General features: G+C 45.3%; 1 protein-coding gene and 1 long non-coding RNA gene across 2 annotated transcripts in view; one reads left to right on the forward strand and one right to left on the reverse strand.

Annotated features, from left to right (window-relative positions):
• FER1L6 (fer-1 like family member 6) overlaps positions 1-18,327 on the reverse strand; it is a 134,411-nt gene that overhangs the window by 39,436 nt on the left and 76,648 nt on the right. Inside the window, exons 22-30 of the mRNA XM_055545883.1 lie at positions 13,349-13,459; positions 12,923-13,084; positions 11,423-11,603; positions 9,780-10,006; positions 6,764-6,886; positions 3,997-4,036; positions 2,334-2,446; positions 1,186-1,317; positions 80-205 (exon numbers count right to left, since the gene is read on the reverse strand). Of these exons, the coding sequence (XP_055401858.1) occupies positions 80-205; positions 1,186-1,317; positions 2,334-2,446; positions 3,997-4,036; positions 6,764-6,886; positions 9,780-10,006; positions 11,423-11,603; positions 12,923-13,084; positions 13,349-13,459 (1,215 nt within the window). The remainder of the gene's footprint in view (positions 1-79; positions 206-1,185; positions 1,318-2,333; positions 2,447-3,996; positions 4,037-6,763; positions 6,887-9,779; positions 10,007-11,422; positions 11,604-12,922; positions 13,085-13,348; positions 13,460-18,327) is intronic.
• Positions 4,573-16,901, forward strand: LOC129626635 (uncharacterized). The gene is made up of 3 exons (XR_008702104.1): positions 4,573-4,660; positions 12,972-13,099; positions 14,756-16,901. It is a non-coding gene; the product is annotated as an uncharacterized LOC129626635 (long non-coding RNA).

Raw genomic sequence — 18,327 nt, forward strand, 5'->3', positions numbered from 1 at the left:
GTCGCCCAGTCTATAAAACTTTGTTGTGGCAGCTCTTGGTGATTCCGACAACCCCTCAGGGTAAACGAGGATGGCTCACCGCAACAATGTACACCCTGATCAGGACTTTGACGGGGTGGTTCGGTGGAATCCCTTGCTGGATTCTCAACTGCCCACTGTCCTCGATGCTGGAATCCTCCAGGCTTTTGTAGATGCAGAAGGAGCCCTGGAACCACAAAGCACCATGCGTTGAAACAAGATGATGATATGCTCCACTGAAAACCGTATAGGGCATAGCTCTGGGAAGCAACCATAGCTTGGGACCCAACAGGACCTGGGGCAGCTCTAGCCTTGGCCCTGGGTGTCCTTGGGCAGTGCATATGACCTGCCTGCAATCTGTACTTCTTCAGGGTACACCAGTGAATCGGTGGGCAGTTCATATGACCTGCCTGCAATCTGTAGTTCTTCAGGGTACACCAGTGAACCGGTGTTGGTGCAGCAACACCCTCCTCAGTGGGCTGTTACATGAGAAGCATGAATAGGAGCATCAGATGGCATCCCGAGTGCCTTGTACATGCGAGGTGCTGAGCTAGCATTTTCTCCCATTATCTCATTCCATTCGACTGCAGTATTTCTATTTTTAGATGCTGCAATCGAGGCTCAGGGAGGTCAAGTACTGCTCAAGATCACGAAGCTGGTTGGTATCACAATGAGGATTTAAAATTCAGATTGGCAAGCTGCAATGCCCATGTGATTTCCAACACGTCTCTTTCATATAAAGGGCCCAGGCGTGCAGTAGTTTATAGCAAGTGTCACCTATTACTTTGTGAGGCTGACACCGTAAGTCTGCCAGATGAAGGGCTTGTGTTGTTTGATCAGTTTAATCATTCAGCTGGCAGGTTTGTGTCAATCAAATGTTTGGGAGGCCAGGGGTAGGGAAAGAAGAGTAAAACTCAGTGATCTTTTTAGGTAATGACTCTGGTTCCTCATGTTCCACAGATTGAGCTGCAATCTACTTTACTGGCCACAAATCAAATACTTTAAAAGACGAGGGCTTGGTCTTGTGGAATTCTAAAAAGGGAGGGTCTTGCATAGAGATCAAGGATTTTCCTTACCCACATTGCACACCACAGTCCCACAGAATTAAGTCATATCTGATATTTATAGACAGGAGAGCCAAATAAAAAAGTTAACTTTGGAACCTGCCTTAAACTTTCCTATGACTCGGTCTCCATCGAGGCCTTGGTCATCTTCCATGGACTTGCCTCTGAGCAGGTCAAAGGTTTTCACCCAGTCTTCAAAATTGTTGAATTCACTCTCGAGATCCCCATCATATATCTTTAGGAAGAAGGGAGGAGAGAGTGCTTAGAGGAAGGAAAGCCCAGGATTGATTTAATGAAAAAATGCCAAGATTCTCCAAAACCAGTCTTCCTATACACCTCTTGGAAAAGTATAAGAGGGAGTATTAATTTATCTTTAGCAAAATAAGAAAGATGGTTGACTTGACATTCCTAGAACTAGCTACCACTTTGAAATGTATAAAACATTTCTGATAAACTTTCAAATTCTAAGAAGTATAGCTAAACCAAAGTTTTTAAAAAATGTAATATATAAGTATAAATGTGGCTAACCTTTTTATAGCTAATTGATGTCACTGATTGTCAGATACAGACTGCCATATTTTGAGGATATTCAAATTAAAAACTGTTCATTAAACATTTCATTCTTAATGTATATAAAGTGATAGAATATTTGCTTTTATTATAATGCATATAGCTGTGAATTTTCCAAGTAGAAAATTACATGTATATTTTAGAAATGGAAAACTGAGTTTTTAGTTTAGTAATATAATTAGATCACTTCTTCAAATTTCCTATCAAAATAACTTAGCTAAATTCAGTATCTAGGGACATAATTTTCATACTCCCAATTTTCATATCCATCAATTTGCCTCTAGCTAACAACCTCTGGCTAATGTTAGGACTGGTCTATGGAGCTGACTTTAGTAAGAGCTAAAACTCTTACTATTTCGAGTCTGTGCACATCTGCATGATGATGTCAAGCCCCAAGAAATGATCCCAGGGGAACTCACACACTAAATTACGTTGCTGGATCCAGGCTAGCCAATAGAAATTATGCCCCTTCTCAATACGGGCATGCAGAAAATGGAAAAAGAACAAGCTCTACTGTCTTGGCTTGCATTCTTGACAGTTTGTTGCTTTAAATCAGTGATGATAACAAAGACAAAGCAAGTTAGTTCAGACAAAGGCATTCTGAAGTTGACTGAAGGACTAAAAGAACCCCCTTCTGAGTTTCCCGCCCTAACCATGGCCAAGATGGCTGTGTCCACACACCTGCAAGACAGCCAGGTTGGGAATTTCATCTTCTTTGGGTTTCTTCTTCAGTATTTTGTCTTTCTTCTTCTTCGGGCTGTCTATATTTACCACTACCTCATCTGGTTTTGCCTCTGTGGATATTTAGTGGAAATGATTAGACTTCTTATGGCTGTTTAGATGAGAAGAGACAAGGTCAAGCTCCCTCTTTTCCTTTGCTCTGGCATGTGTCATGACCCTTCTTTTAAAAAAGGAATAGAGAGACTCCCCTGGTGGCCCAGTGGTTAAGCAGGGGGCACAGGTTCCATCCCTGGTTGGGGAACTAAGATTTCCCCATGTTCTATGGCATAGCAAAAAAAGAAGAAGAAATTGTAATATTTCATAGTAGGATTTCTGCCCTGAGTCCTACAGACCATGCACTGCAAGAGCGGTGGAGATTCCACTCAAGGAGCAGGGCAATGTCAGCAGATGCCTGGGGCTAGCAACGTGCAGGCCTTCCTGCGATATGTGAGAACTCATTATACTAGGCACAGAGAGGGTGAGTAATTTGCCCAGTCACCCAGCTAGTAAAGAACAGACCCAGGATAAAGTGACACTAAAGCTTGAGATCCATTCCCCCTCAGATCTCTTTAGGACCTTGAGAATTGTCTAGTTCAACAACCTCAGTCTCGGGACTTCTCTGGTGGTCTAGTGTCTAAGACTGCTCTCCAGCGCAGGCGGCTTGGGTTTGATCCCTGGTTGGGGAACTAGACCCTGTACGCTACAACTTAAAAAAATAGCCCCCATGCCAGAACCAAGCCCAAAGATCCTACATGCTGCAACTAAGACCTGGTGCAGCCTAATAAATAAATAAAAATCACAAATATTAAAAAAATATCTTCAAACTCAAATAGGTTAATAGTCTTAAACAAAGTCACAAATGTACTTTGAGAGATTATTTGGTAATTTTTTAGGAGCAGGTTCTGGAGAAAAACCACCTGAAACAAACTTCTAGCTCTGATATTTTCTAGCCAGATAAACTTCCGCAAGTTACACGACCTCTTTGTACTTCCGTTTTACTATCTGCAAACCAAGATACTACTGTTTATGTCCTGGGGTTAGTCTTAGAATCAAATATGCTAATAGGAGTGGCCTGCGGAACTGAACTTGACTCTGGTCTTCTTACTTTTGTGTTACCTGGAACAGCACTCGGTGTTCCCCTTGTTTTAAGCCAAGACCCACTGCTGGCTTACATCAAGTTTGCAGTCATTTCAAATCCCAGGGCTCTTTCGTTTGAGCTTCTGCCAAACCGGCTCTATCCAATCCTTGTCAGCTGAGTTTCGGAACCTAAATCCAGGTCACCTCTATTAAAGTTTACCATGTTGGTTTCGGCCTGCCATCCCAGTTTGTTCCTATTTTTACTCTGCTGTTTCTACATTAAGACTTTAGGGTAGAGATGTGAGCCAATGGGTCGACTTCAGTACTGAACTGAGCTCAGGAGACCTGGGCTCCTGGGATCTGGTTCCTGTCCAGCTCAAATCAGTTACACAATCTCTTTAAGGTGCTGTCATCTTCCTAGGATTATTTCCTCACTTGGGAAATGAGGGCATTGGGCTCCAAGGTTGCTCTCGTGGCTCCTGTTTTATCATTTTCTCACTCAAATGGCTTTATGCTGCATTTACAAGTCTCCAAAATAGCCACTCACCTGTGTTGCCTTTTTGTTCCTTGGAATTGCTCTCCTTTTCCTTTGAAAAAAGAGGGAAACAAGATGATGACACTCACATCTCATTTATTAACCCAGATTGCTAACAGTTCTCATTGAATTATCTCAGCCCTCAGCATTTTAAAAGAATATGCAAACAGTCCTTGCTGCTGCTGCTGCTAAGTCGCTTCAGTCGTGTCCGACTCTGTGGGAGCCCATAGATGGCAGCCCACCAGGCTCCCCCATCCCTGGGATTCTCCAGGCAAGAACACTGGAGTGGGTTGCCATTTCCTTCTCCAATGCATGAAAGTGAAAAGTGAAAGGGAAGTCGCTCAGTCGTGTCCGACTCTTTGCGACCCCATGGACTGCAGCCTACCAGGCTCCTCTGTCCATGGGATTTTCCAGGCAAGAGCACTGGAGTGGGGTGCCATTGCCTTCTCTGAAACAGTCCTTAGTAGCTCCCAAAGGAAGCCTTGCTGTAAAGTAGGACTTAAGTGGAGGGAGATGCCCTGCCTTAGAGAAGAGGTGCCCATACATCCAGGACCAGGGCCACCAAGCTTGTTGATGTCCTTTTCCTCTAGGTGCAGTCTCCTCTCAACCGCTGGAAAAGCAACCCCTCTCCCTGCTGTTCCTCCACATCCCTGGAGCATCATCCCGATCTGCATCTGTGAGTTTCCCCACTGACATTTTGGGCTGCTGGGTTTGTGCTGGAATTGCGGAGCTTAACAGAGAAAGAGGAAGGGGCTGCACACTCACCCAAAGTGCTAGTGCCCACTCCAGCAGAAGGAGGGAGCTTAGAGGCAGGGACTAACATTTGGTTGTTTATTTATTTAACTGTATATCAATATTCATGGATAGTCCTAGATGAAGAAACTATGGTCCATGTGTCTTTTTGAGTTAAGTTGTTCTTAGGATATATGCCCCATAGTGGGACTTCTATGCAGTTTGCAGTTCTGGACCCTGATCACATGGTAGTTGTATGCTTAGTTTTTTAAGGACCCTCCATACTATTGCAGCTCTATTTACAATAGCCAGGACATGGCTAACTGTCCATTGACAGATGAATGGATAGAGAAGACGTGGTACATATATACAACGGGATATTACTCAGTCATAAAAAGGAATGAAATTGAGTCAGTTGAAGTGATGTGGATGAACCTAGAATCTGTCATACAGAGTGAAGTAAGTCAGAAAGAGGAAAAAAAAATCATATATTAATGTATATATATGGGCTTCCCTGGTGGCTCAGATGGTAAAGAATCCACCTGCAATGCAGGAGATCTGGGTTCCACGCTGGATTAAGAAGATCCCCTGCAGAAGGGAATAACTACTGACTCCAGTGTTCTGGCCTAGAGATTTCCATGGGCTGTATAGTCCAAGGGGTTGCAAAGAGTTAAACACAACTATATATATATATATATGACTTCTCTGCAGGCTCAGCAGTAAAGAGCCCGCCTGCTAATGCAGGAGATGCAGCTTTGGTCCCTGGGTCAGGAAGATCCCCTGAAGAAGGAAATGGCAACCCACTCCAGTATTCTTGCCTGGGAAAGCCCATGGACAGAGGTGTCTGGTGGGCTACAGTCCATAAGGTCACAAGAGTTAGACATAAATTAGTGACAAAACAACATCAACCCATACAAATGGAATCTAGAAAAATGGTACTGATGAACCTATTTGGAGGGCAGGGATACAGGCTCAGACATAGAAAAAGGACTTGTAGACACAGTGCAGGAAGTTGTGGGGGACAAACTGAGAGAGTAACATTAACATATGTACACTAGCAGGAAGCTGCTGCGTAACACAGGGAGCTCAGCTGGCTGCTTTGTGATAACCTACACACAAAGGGGGAGGGTGGGAGGGAGGTTCAGGAGGGAGGGAATATATGTATACATATCGCTGATTAAGCAAGTTTGAGCAAGCTCCAGGAGATGGTGAAGGACAGGGAAGCCTGGTGTGCTGCAGTCCATGGGGCTGCAAAGAGTTGGATGTGACTGAGCAACTGAATGACAACAACATAGCTGATTGACGTTGTTGTATAGCAGAAACTAATACAAAGTTTAAAGCAATTATACTCTAATAAAAAAAAGTGGGAAAAAAAGAAATACAGTCTTTCCAAATAAAGAACAGAAGAATTCCTATTCAATAGAATATGATAATAACATCAGAATTTCCTTTCCATTTTAACTCAAGGATGAGAAGTCTTACCAAACTCACTGAGCTTTTCCCTAAATCTCCAGACCCACTCCCCACTGGTTTTCTGACTTTATAACTTAATTCCATTCTTATTCCAGGAGCACGAGGATCTGCTGATTATTGCCATTTGCTAAGGCCAAGACCCCAGCCTTTACTTTGATAGTTTCCCCTTTGAACTTAGAATCCAGCTGGAGAACACTTGAACTTGGGTGTCTCCAGGTAAACCTGAAGCTCCCTTCACTGATGCCCACCTGTCTAGAGACCCCATTTCTCCTGGCTGGACCTCCCTGAGGTGGGCAGATTCTCTGGATGCCAAGATAGACATCACATCCTGCCAGCATTTACAGCAGAGCCTGTGTCCTAGGGTCAGCTCCAGCCAGACAGTAAGGAGTTTGCAGTTCTGGACCCTGGTCCTTCCAGGCTTGTACCCTTCAGCAGTTAATGGAACCACACCCAAGTACAGCCTACCTAGAGTGGAACCAAAAAGAGGGACCAATGCAGCACTTTAGAGGGGGGTGGTAAAGGGTGCTGTGTGTTTATCGAGGCACGTGGCTGTCACAGCCAAGAAAGAACCCACCTTCTGTGCTTTCTTCAGGGAGGCATAATATTTTGACCACCAGTCAATGACGTTTTCAGCCGATTCATCAGCTATGGTCCTCTTTCTCCTTTTAGTAGACCTCCGGGAAGGTTTCCTGGAGTCCTGTCAAGGAATGAGGGATGGATTATTAGTTTGGCGGCAAGAATCTGCGTGCTGGTGGCTGAGCAGTTTACTAAGGAAGAGGATACATGGGTACCCTCAGAAGATGGGTGGAGGCGTCGGCAGGTTTTGTTATTACAGTTCCCCATTCTCCTTAATAAATAAAAGTTTAATAATGTGTCATCCATTCATTTGGCATTTATTGAGTAGTTATGAGATATATCATGGTTGATATGGGAATCTAAGGGTTAGACACAATCCCCACCTTTGAGAAGTTTTGACTTGAGTGGAAGAGACAAGCAATCTATATGATACAACGTGGTATAGTAGAAAGTGAATGAACTTCTAAACACAATATAAACAAAAATAGAAATTTTGTGATTCTCGGTCTCCTCAGCTAGGAACAATGATACCTGCTTGCCAGGGTCCAGCCCCGGCTGATCCAGGGAGTTCAAAGTGGGTACGGCGTCAGCGAGGATCAGGATACAATAGCTTCAATTAGATATTAATTAGAGGTATAAAGAGTAATGGAATGAGGATAGCTCAGTAGGAAAATTCAGTGGAGAAAAGAGGCTGAGTAGCTTGGTTTACGCGGGAGACCAATAAAACTTCAAGACAAGAAGTTTGCACCACTTACGGAGGCCACAGGCGTCCTTCCGTTCTCCCGAAGGAGAGGAGACACTGAGGCCTCCCCGGTCGGATCTTAGAAGCCCAGGCATAATTAGTAAGCATGGCGGGTTCCACGCTCCAGATGGAGACTCAGCCAGAATTTGAGAGAGAGAGAGACATGGGGAGACCAGTCTTTCGAGGAACTGATCCCAATTCTTTATTTTCCGTGGTCTACTTTTATACACTGAGATGTTATGCAAAAGTCACGTGGGGTCAGCAGTCCTGACTTTTATCAAAGTCAGGTGCTTCATACAAATGTATACAGAGGTCTTAGGGGTGTGACATCATCTGGCCAGGGGGCCTGCTGACAATTTATGACCCTCTCCTTGTGACAGCGGTCAGTCAGCCAGGACACTTATTTCTCCAGGGGTGATTATTCTTAAAACAGACGCCACCCAAATAAAGTTACATTCCTGTAGGGTGAGGGTGTAGTGGGTTTTAGTTAAGGAAAGAATTTACTTAGCCTAAGGTCTAACGTGATTAATATCAAAGGTTAATACTTATTTCTTCTTTATGTTAATTAATGTGTATAAGGGCAGGGGATGTGGAGACTTAGCAACAAACATTGGCTCAACAAATGAAAAACCCTTCACCAATACAATTTCTAATCAGCCCACTATACTTATACTAATGGTTTTCTAACTTTTCTAAGGAACCTGTTTCTAGAAGGTTTAAAGCATCTCGTGCCTCTCACAGCTGGGAGGCTGTGAGCAATTACATGTGGCCAGACAAGCCTGTCAGGCAGGCTAGAGAACCTTCAGAGGAGTTTGTAGGTTAAAACACTCTTGTCACACCCAGGAATTATTATTAACTGGAGCTCTACGTTAACTCCTTCTCCAAAAGAGGTGGTGGGGGACAGCCCCCCGTAAAGTCAGAGGTGTAGCAAAGTAGCAAAGTAGGCAGGCTCTGGTTATGGGGGTAGATGCTCGAGGATTTCCAGGCGGACTCCTGAGGCTCGATCCCACCTTTGCATATGTTGAGCCTCCTTCCTCATGACCTTTGCCATGGGTGGAGTGCCTCACGCTGGCCCCCAACACCTGCTCACTTCACTGTCATGAGGATTAAGTGGCATAATGTAGAAAATCCGCCTTTAGCATCCTATCTGATTGGAACTGGTGCAAATAAATGAGACTGACAACACAAGTGTTTTGTGTTGACTGGGAGATGGGAAGGCAGTGTGATGTACATACGGCAGAAAACAGGCATTTAGGGAGAAGACAGTTAGCTGTGTCCTGAAAGATTCATCATGACCTTGTATGCATCATTTGTTTGTTCTCATCTCCTGGCTACCTATGATGTGCCAGGCATTCTATCTGGTACAGCGGATCCAAAGATATATATATATATATATATTTAAATTCATTAATTTTCATTGAAAGATAATTGCTTTAAAGAATTTTGTTGTTTTCTGTCAAACCTCTACATGATAGAGATCTTTTTTTAAATCATCTTTGAACTGGTGAAACCCACAGTTTCATGGTGGCAAAAACACTTCAACTGAGATTTGTAACACCAAGCGGCAGGTACATTGCTGGTGGGACAGAGAGAAACCTGTGGGTTGTCAGAGAGTCACATTGAGCCTGGATGAGATGGGAAGAGCCCGAGAAAATATCGATTCATCTATCTCACTCTGCCTCTTATTTCAGCTTTTACCATTTGCTGGGCAGGCCCTCTCTTAGGACATTCTCAAAACTGCTTTCTTCTGTGAGTCAACTGGTAGGTACACAAGGATTTTGCATTCAAAATTATGACTTAAAAGATTACTCCTGCCCCCATTTTATGATCTTATATACTTATCCACCTCCCCTTACAGAATCTCAGCCAACTGAAGATAAGTCTCATTTCTATTTAGAATCCAGAAGATGCATCTTTTTGGTCCCACAAGATGTTATACAAAGTAGGTTGTAGGTTCAAAATATTTGTGGAATAAGCCTAGATGAGGAAATCATTTTCTTTCCAAGCCAATGAATAGAGAAGTATTTCTGTTCCATTAAATACGGTCACATTTGACTAACACTTTAATTCCATATACACTGACATCTGATTCTATGGCAATGCTGTGAAGTGGGTATCAGTGTCCCCATTTTACAGATGAAGAAACTAATGCTCAGAAATGTGAAGTTTCTTGCTGTGCTCATACAACTAACAGGTGGGAGGATTAGTATCTAGAACCTAGTCAGCAAACTCTAATGTGCCTTGTAAATATGAAGACAGATGACATTCTGACCTTAGCTTTTCCATCTTTTGGTGGCTCCTGGGCTGCAGGTTTGTGTTCTGGCTCCAGCATAGGGGACGAGTCAGGGATGTCAATCAGGTTGGCTGCCTGAACCTGGGCTGAGTCAGGTACCACTGTGGGAGGTGGCTCAATATCCACAAAGACATGATCTTTTGGTTCCTCCTGAACAGAGCTGAGGGTCTCAGAGGGCTCAGTGGCAACTGATGAATCTGAAATATCTGAAATGAAAGGACATTGGATCAGGCAACTGGGCTACAATCAATACAGGGCAATCATTTCAAGGACCCAGTACTGGCGATCAGACAGATCAGAATTCAAATATGACAAGTTCCTAACAACGCTGAGCTTCACTTTCCATATTTATAAAAGGACAGTAAAAGTATCCATGTCTTTGGGAAATAAATGAGATCATGATGTAAGGTGTCTGTTCATCAACAAATGATTATACTTATTATTGATCCCTCAGAGTAATTTTAAATAACAGTGGTTGTAGGAGTCATGTTTATTAAGATTTAATGAACAGATTCTATGTGTTGATTGCCCTCCCCCACTGTGTTAACCAGGGGAAACCTTAGAAACTCCAGAGGTCTGTGAACTCCCAAAGTGTTGGCAGAACTCTGGCCACATGAGTCCATGTGCATAATAGGGAGCCTGAAATAGACTGGTGTATACTTGAATAGGTTGGCACAGACTAGTGTAGACTGATGTAAACCAGTACTGCTCTCTGGAGCACACTCTGAAAGTACTTAATAAAATTACACGTATTCATCTCCTGGGAGCCAGTAATCTCACCCCTACACAGGATTCTCCCTCAGTGAACACACAGGATGTTCATCACAACAGTGCAGAAGTGGGGAGCTGGAGGCAGCCCAGTGGTCCAGTATGAGGGGATAATGAAACCAGTGTAGGGTAGATGCACCAGATCGGGGGAACAAGTGAAAGTAACCATAGCAACATGGACAGATCTTAAAACATAGATTTGAGTGAGGAAAGTGGAAAACCAAGTGAATATTATAGTATCATATAATATATGTTAATCAAATAGATTTAGATTTTACAAGCATCAGCCGTGGGAGGCATGCAGTGGGGAAACTAGGAATAAAGCATGGAGAGGCCGGTGAATATAATGAGACAGCAGTCTTGCAGAGATAAGTGATGACTGTACAGCAAGAACCACGTCACCCAAGGAACTCGACCCTGCACCTGGATCCCAAACAGAAGAAATTTCGGTACATCAAGCAAAGAAAATGTCAGGGAGTAGGGGCAGGAGGGGAGGAGGGCATGGCAACGCATTCTAGTCTTCCTGCCTGGAAAACCCCATGGACAGAGGAGCCTGGTGGGCTACAGTCCATGAGGTTGCAAAGAGTTGGACACTACTGAAGCGACTTAGCATTCACGCAAGCAGGGGCAGAATGGAGCTCCAGTCACAAAGAACCCTTCTTAGAAGAGTTGACCCTGATGTCAGGCTTCAGGTCAGAACCTGGCAGCTAAGAAGCAAAGGGGACCACAGGAGCAAATTCTTCAGAAAGCACCATTTGACCTTGGGGCATTTGTTTTGTGCTGGGGTCCCGAGTGGACACCTGCAGGTACCACAACTTCGTAGCCCACAGCTCCAAGATCTAGAATCTTCCTACCTTTCCCAACTTGGGCTCCGCCCACCTGTGAGGTGAGGCTGAGGGGCTCCCTGGATTTACACAAAAACTGTTTCAAGCAGTTGATGGTGTAAGTGCCCACCAGGGTGCTCCTCCCAAAGGCTCTCCAGTCCACCACGCAGATGCTCAGGGGCGGGTGCAGAAGCTCGTTCTCGGGCAGTTCCTGCAGGGAGAGATGAGGATGGAGTGGGGTATGACCTGAGCTGACCTGTCTGCGAGCAGGACCAAAGCCAACCAGGCACCTATCCTTCCTCTGAGCCTGCCTTGCCCTATCCCTCCGGGTCACGCCTGCAGCTGGCCAGAGGCTGGAGCACTGTCTTCTCAAGTCAGGGAGTCATCATGCAACATATGAGGGATGGCACTGACAATTCAACCCACAAATAAATTGCAAAAATCACACACTCCCCAAGTCGTCTTCAATCTTCTTATTTTGTCATTATCTATCCAAACTCTCATCTCAGAGAAACACAGACCCAGGATATAAAACAGATGAGAGCTGAGCCACTTAAGATGGAACTGAGGGCCAGCACCCCATCCATTTCTTTACCCTGGTGACCTCCCCCACCCCAAGCTCAACAAAGCCTGGTGTGGAAGCTTTGCAAACACAGTACACATTCTTTAATTCTAGTCGTGACTCAGACAGTAAAGAATCTGCCTGTAATGCAGGAGACCTGGGTTCGATCCCTGGGTCGGAAAGATCCCCTGGAGAAGGGAACAGCTACCTACTCCAGTATTCTTTCCTGGAGAATTCCATGGACAGAGAAGCCTGGTGGGTTACAGTCCATGGGGTTGCAAAGAGTTATATACGACTGAGAGACTAACACTTTGCTGACAGAAAATCTGTGTCTGTTGGAGCTGACTGGGTTGGACAAAGCAAACTTTGATTTCACTGTTAGTTCATAAAACAGCATAAAACAGTACTGAAATAAAGAAAAAGCACAGGTATCAAACATCACTTTAGAAGCATAAATTCAAATGCAAACTGCTGAGATGCTATATACAAATAATTTTTAAACATCTGACCATTAGTTTTTTGACAGTATCTTCCAGGCCAGTGGTTCTCAAACATCAATGTGTATCAAAGTCTCCTACACAGCTTGTTTAACCAGAGGTGTCTGGGCCCCAGCTCACCCCTAACAGACTGATTCAGTAGTCCTGGGGCAGGACCTGAGAATCTGCATTTATAATAAGTTCCTGGGTGATGGTGATGAATTGGGGGCCACACTTCAGGAGCCACTGTCAACCTGCTTTGATTTACTAAATGATCTTCTCCTGGAAGCTTCCAAAACAAAACAACAAAAGTCTGTCTTATCTCATTCTGATATTCTGGCTCTTCACTGAATTAGACTGCTCTTTCTTGTGAGTAGTGGACACCTGAAACTCTAAAACATCCCCCCCAATTCATGAAGGAGTGAGTTACATCTTAGGGAATGAAGGGAATGAGCATGTAGGGGCCTGGGGGTAGGAGGCGGAGACCCGCACCACTTCAAAAGCATCTGCCTGGACGTTGAAGTTTGGGTTGTTCTTGTAGCTCTGGATCACACAGGACTTGACGCCGCGTCCCGCACACTCGATGAGGACCTGGGGACGATCCACCGAGAGGAGCTGCACCTTCTTCATTTCTCGGACTCCCCAGAAGAGAACCTGAGGAGAAAACGGGTAGGGCTATCCCTCAAAGGCCCGGGGAGGAGCCAGCAGGTGTGGCTCAGGGGTGGGAACGTCAGGTGCCCCAGCCTGGGAACCACGGTGTGTTCTTCCAGGAAAGGATGGTGCGCTCCTTGAGGGCTCCCTCTGAGCAGCTGTGTCTCCCCCTGGACCCCACCAGTCCCCTCACACAATCCAGCTGCGATCGCAATGCCCCAGTGCCTTTAGTCCCAAAGAACAGCCCAATCCTTCCCAGCCCCCTACCTCCACGCGGTATTTACTCAGCACTGGCCGGATGCTGGCAGGAACAGGGTAGATCTGGGTGACATCAGGTGGGTCGAAGGGAGGGAGCCCTTGCAGCCCAGATGCGGGGACCTACCACACAGATCAAGGCTGGTTAGAAATCAGGAGAGGCAAGGAAAATGAAGGCTGCCACACAATCTCACCTCATGGGAAAGACTGCCACTGTTTTAACCAAATGAATGTTTCCAGCTTAAAATGTAAATCAAGACGATGCATTTTTATCACAGTTTCTTAATCAACAAACACATTCATTCATGAGGGTAATCCAACATTAGTGAGCACTTACAATGTGTCAGGAGTTAATAGGTTCATAAGCTTTCAGTGAGCTCACAGTAGAGAGGGGAGGGAAAAAAGACAAGTAGATGGAGCTTCACAACCTCATCAAATGGCATGGAAACTCCAGCTGTGGAATGGCAGAGGGACTCTGATAGGATTCCAACCTCTGAGACTTCACTATTCCCCTAGTATACGCTACAGGAGATTCAGTCAACCAACAGACACTACCTCGTAATCAGTGAAACAGAAAATGAAGTCTTTTGAAGGCAGATTTCTGGGACGAAAGTTGTCATTTCCTGTGCCTTTGGAGTGAATGAAACTGCAGGAAGGCAATCACTGTGCTTTACTGAACTCTCACACAAAGGAATTAGAAAGTCTCGTATGGAAAGGGCCTTCTCCCTGGGTCAACCACTGTGCATTACCTTCAAGACCCAGCTCAGCACGCACATCTTTTAAGAAGCTGCCGCTGCCACTGGGGCTTCCCAGGTGGTGTTAGTGGTAAAGAACCTGCCTGCCAATGCAGGGGACCTAAGAGACGTGGGTTTGATCCCTGGGTCAGGGAGATCCCCTGGAGTAGGAAATGGCAACCCACTCCAGTATTCTTGCCTGGAGAATCCGATGGACAGAGGAGCCTGGTGGGCTACAGTCCATGGGGTCACAAAGAATCGGACATGACTGAAGCGACTTAGCACACGGCATACACACTGAGCCATTCTACTCTTCAGTCCTGGGCACAGTGTGTCTTCTCAGTAGGCTCAGTGCAGACTTTAGTGGACTGAGCCCAGAAACCAGGCTGTGCTGTGTGACCCTGCATGAGTCCTTTTCCTTCTCTGGGCCTCAGATGTTGGACCAGCTGACCCTTGCTTTGGAGCTGGAAGTTTTCCTCATGGGGGAGTTTGTCAGACTTGGCCAAGAGGAAGCCTTTGTTTACTGCATTTCCTTCTCAGACCCTCAAGTGATGCTCCAACTCCAATGGATTCTTGATAAATGTTTATTGGCTGACTGACACATTAGCTCCGTATGCTCGAAAAAAGTCTAATTGCTCATCAAAACCTACAAAGTACAAACATATCACCATTTCTTTTTTTGCAGACATATTCTAGCTGGCAACAGCAGATGCGGTTCAGTTAATTAGAAAGAAGCCCGGAAAAAGAAGACAGCAGGCACTGGGAATGCCAAATAGACTCAAGATAATGAAGCTGCAGAATGAGCCAGACCAGAAAAAGAAGCTTGGAAAAGATGAGGTGAACACTGCCTGGTGATGAGCTATCCAGGCTGCAACACATCACCTCTCTGAGAAAGCTGATTGCTCCGGTGGTTCCAAAGATAAAGCCACAGACCAGCTGTGGTGGTGGCAGGGGATGGTGCTGCTCCACGCGCTTTAAAAAGTACCACGTGTCTGCTCATCTTGGGGCTGCTGCGGTGTCAGCCCGGGAAATGCCCTAAACAAGCTCATTCCAGAAGCGCCTCAAAGATGCCCTTAAGAGTTTAAGCTGCCCTGCTGGCTCAGATAGTAAAGAAACCGCCTGCAATGCAGGACACACAGTTTCGATGCCTGGGTCGGGAAGATCCCCTGGAAAAGGGAATGGCAACCCACTCCAGTATTTTTGCCTGGAGAATCCCATGGACATAGGAGCCTGGTGGGCTACAGTCCATGGGGTCACAAAGAGTCAGACATGATTGAGCAACTAAAACTCTGAAGGATCCCACAGCATGGTGGAGGTTGAGCGATTTTGCTCCCAGCTTTTTCAGAGTGAAATGGGTTGGCTGCAGGCCTATAAAACCACATAGTGTATGGTTACTCAGTAGGGTATGATAAGGAATTGTTATGAAGGCAAAGTGTGAAGGATCAGGATAAGCTGGTCCAAAAGCCTGACTGCTTTAATATCCCAGGACATATCTAACCTAACCGAACCTCGAAGGAGTTCCAGGGGCAGGACAGGACGGGGGACCCAGGCACAGACTTTAAGGGGATGCCACACTTGGAGTCGTGTAGGACCCTAGTCTCAGTTCCAGTCCATCTGAAAAATCACTGATGCTCAGAAGCCTTGTTCCTTTCTCTGTCTCCCCCAGCCCATCATCCACACCTCCATTACCCCTCATTCAGTATAATAGGTGGATACCAGTTTTGTGCTTCATCACTTATTAGCTGTGGAATTTGAAATAGTCACACAGTGTCACTGAGTCTCAGTTCTGTTATATGTAAAGATAATGATATCTGATTCATGAATTGCTGTGAAGAATGGATGAGGCAGTATGCAAAGCGCTTGGCAACACTTCCTGGCACATAGTAAGTTCCCTAGGAATAAGAGTAAACTGGAAATTGACAGACCTGTGCAACAATTAAGGCTCAACTTTCACTCATCTTAGTCTCCAATGCGACACAGGTGCTCAAGGACTGCTAGTTCCTGAAACTATCCCAGAAGCATATTTAAATCCCCTTTCAGGTCTTGACTTAAATGCCACTTCCTCAGGGAGCCTTCCCTGGATGCCTAAAGTGTTAACTCTGCCCCCTCCCACAACACCCACACCTGCTTCGTATTTCACGTGCTTTCCCTTTCTCTTCAGCATTTACCACACTGCTGCTATGCTACAATTTATATAGTGTTGTCCATTATCTTCCCTTCCCTAGAATACAAGTCCCATGAGGTCAGGGAGTTTGTTTTATTCACTGATGAATTCTTAGGAACGTTCTGGGACAAAATAGACACGGGATAATATTTACTTAAGTGCATGAATGAATGGGTGAAGTAGATCTTGCCTTCAAAAAACTACAGATTAAGGGCGACAAGCCTGCAACAAAGCCTGGATTAAACCGAAAAAGAGGCAAAGTGACATCAGTTGGAAGAGGATAAAACATTTGATTGAGGTGGGGGAGGGGGAAAGCTTCCTGGAGGAGGCCACTCTGGTCCTGAATGGTGATGATGGTCAGTTTCCTAAAGAGTAAGTAGAGTGCAGGGGTCGGGATGGGCAGAGTAGGGAAACATTTTGGAACAGGATGACAATGCGGCTAGAAACAGAGGAGGATGTTTGTGTGGTGAGGTCTGAGAATTCAGAATATCTGCTGTAAAGAGGCCACAGTATGTGCAGAGTGACTGTACTGACATGTGAGACTGAAAAAGCAGTCTGAAGATAAATTAATTTGGGGAGAGCTTAAATGCCAAGCTATGGACACCCAATGTTCTTCTAGGGGCTGCATTTTCTTTTCATGAAATACTAAGAGTTGTCATGCAAAAAAAAAAAAAAATTGTACTCAAAAACATTGGGGAAATGTTGAATTTCAAAAAAGAATTTCAAAAGTTTCTTTGTAGTTGACTTCTCAGAGTCTTTACTATGGTAATGGGCATTTCAAGGCTCCAAGAGAGATATATAAAACAATGAAGAATTTGTCAAACTTTCTTTTAACCGTAGATCCCCTGGAGGAGGTTATGGCAATCCACTGCAGTATTCTTGCCTGGAGAATCCCATGGACAGAGGAGCCTGGCAGGCTAGGGTCCATAGGATCACAAAGAGTCAGACATGACTGAAGCAACTTAGCAGCAGCAGCAGAGGAACTCATGTTCCAAAAATATAGTCTTCAGGAAAGTTTCTTGGAGGTGAGAAGCAGACAGACATTGATCATTTCTTAAGAGGAGAGTAGTATAGAGAACTGTCTTCTGGAAGGAATGCGGAGAATTGAGTGAACAAGAAAAGAGGAGTAGGTTAGACCAGGAAAGAGGCAGGTGGAATAATCCTGATGAAACGAGGGTCTATGAGAACAAGGGATGATCATCTGGCTAGAACAATTGGCCTAGCCATGGATATAGACCCAGAGTGAAGAACTACATTTGAGTCTGAATTCTCAAGGCAGAGAGGCTAGGAGAATGGGGTTGGAGGGGGGAGTGGGCCAGGACTGGGAGGACAAGAGGCAGCTAGCTGGGTAGGGGAGGAAAATGGAGATAAGGAATTCAGTCTGGGGCATCGAAGAACCCAGGTACCAAACCCTTCTTCTGAGACAGGGCAGCATTTCAGTAATGGAGAAGGAGGCTGAAGGTAAACCACTCGCACATAGACGCTGAGAGCCACAGGTGACAATGAAGGAATTTTTCAGGTCCTGCCTGCTCGACTTGTATGAGATCCACCTGCTGAGACAGTTGTGTTGATGATCAAATTACTTTTTGGACAAGGAATCAGCTGAGAGGAAGTCTTAATGAAACCCTAATGAATTGTGTCGCTTAGGTTGCTTGCCTCTGTCAAGGCTGCCTCCATCCACCCTGCTGTTAGGAAGCAGGACGATCTTGTGTTAGTCCACCCGGCTCATCGCAGAGGGATGGAAGGAGGATCAGAGGTGGGACCATGGCATTGGGAGAAAGCCCAGACTTCAGAGAGCCTGTCGGGATCTGCTGGTCCAGCCCTCACTGATGGATTAGGGCAGCGGTCCCCAACATTTTTGGCACAAGGGGTAATTTTACCATGGATGGAGGGGGTGGTTTGGGGATGATTCAAGTGCATCACTTTCATTGTGCACTTTATTTCTAATCTAATGCCACCGCTGATCTGACAGGAGGTACTAGTCTACGGTCTGGAAGATTGGGGCCCCCTAGATTAAGGGACATCCTTCAGGAAGATTTGTGCAGTGAAAAGATCAGTTGACTGAATCCAATTTAGCCAGACTTGAACCTCAG

Source organism: Bubalus kerabau, chromosome 14 (genome assembly GCF_029407905.1).
Source record: "Bubalus kerabau isolate K-KA32 ecotype Philippines breed swamp buffalo chromosome 14, PCC_UOA_SB_1v2, whole genome shotgun sequence".
Classification (NCBI taxonomy): Eukaryota; Metazoa; Chordata; class Mammalia; order Artiodactyla; family Bovidae; genus Bubalus; species Bubalus kerabau.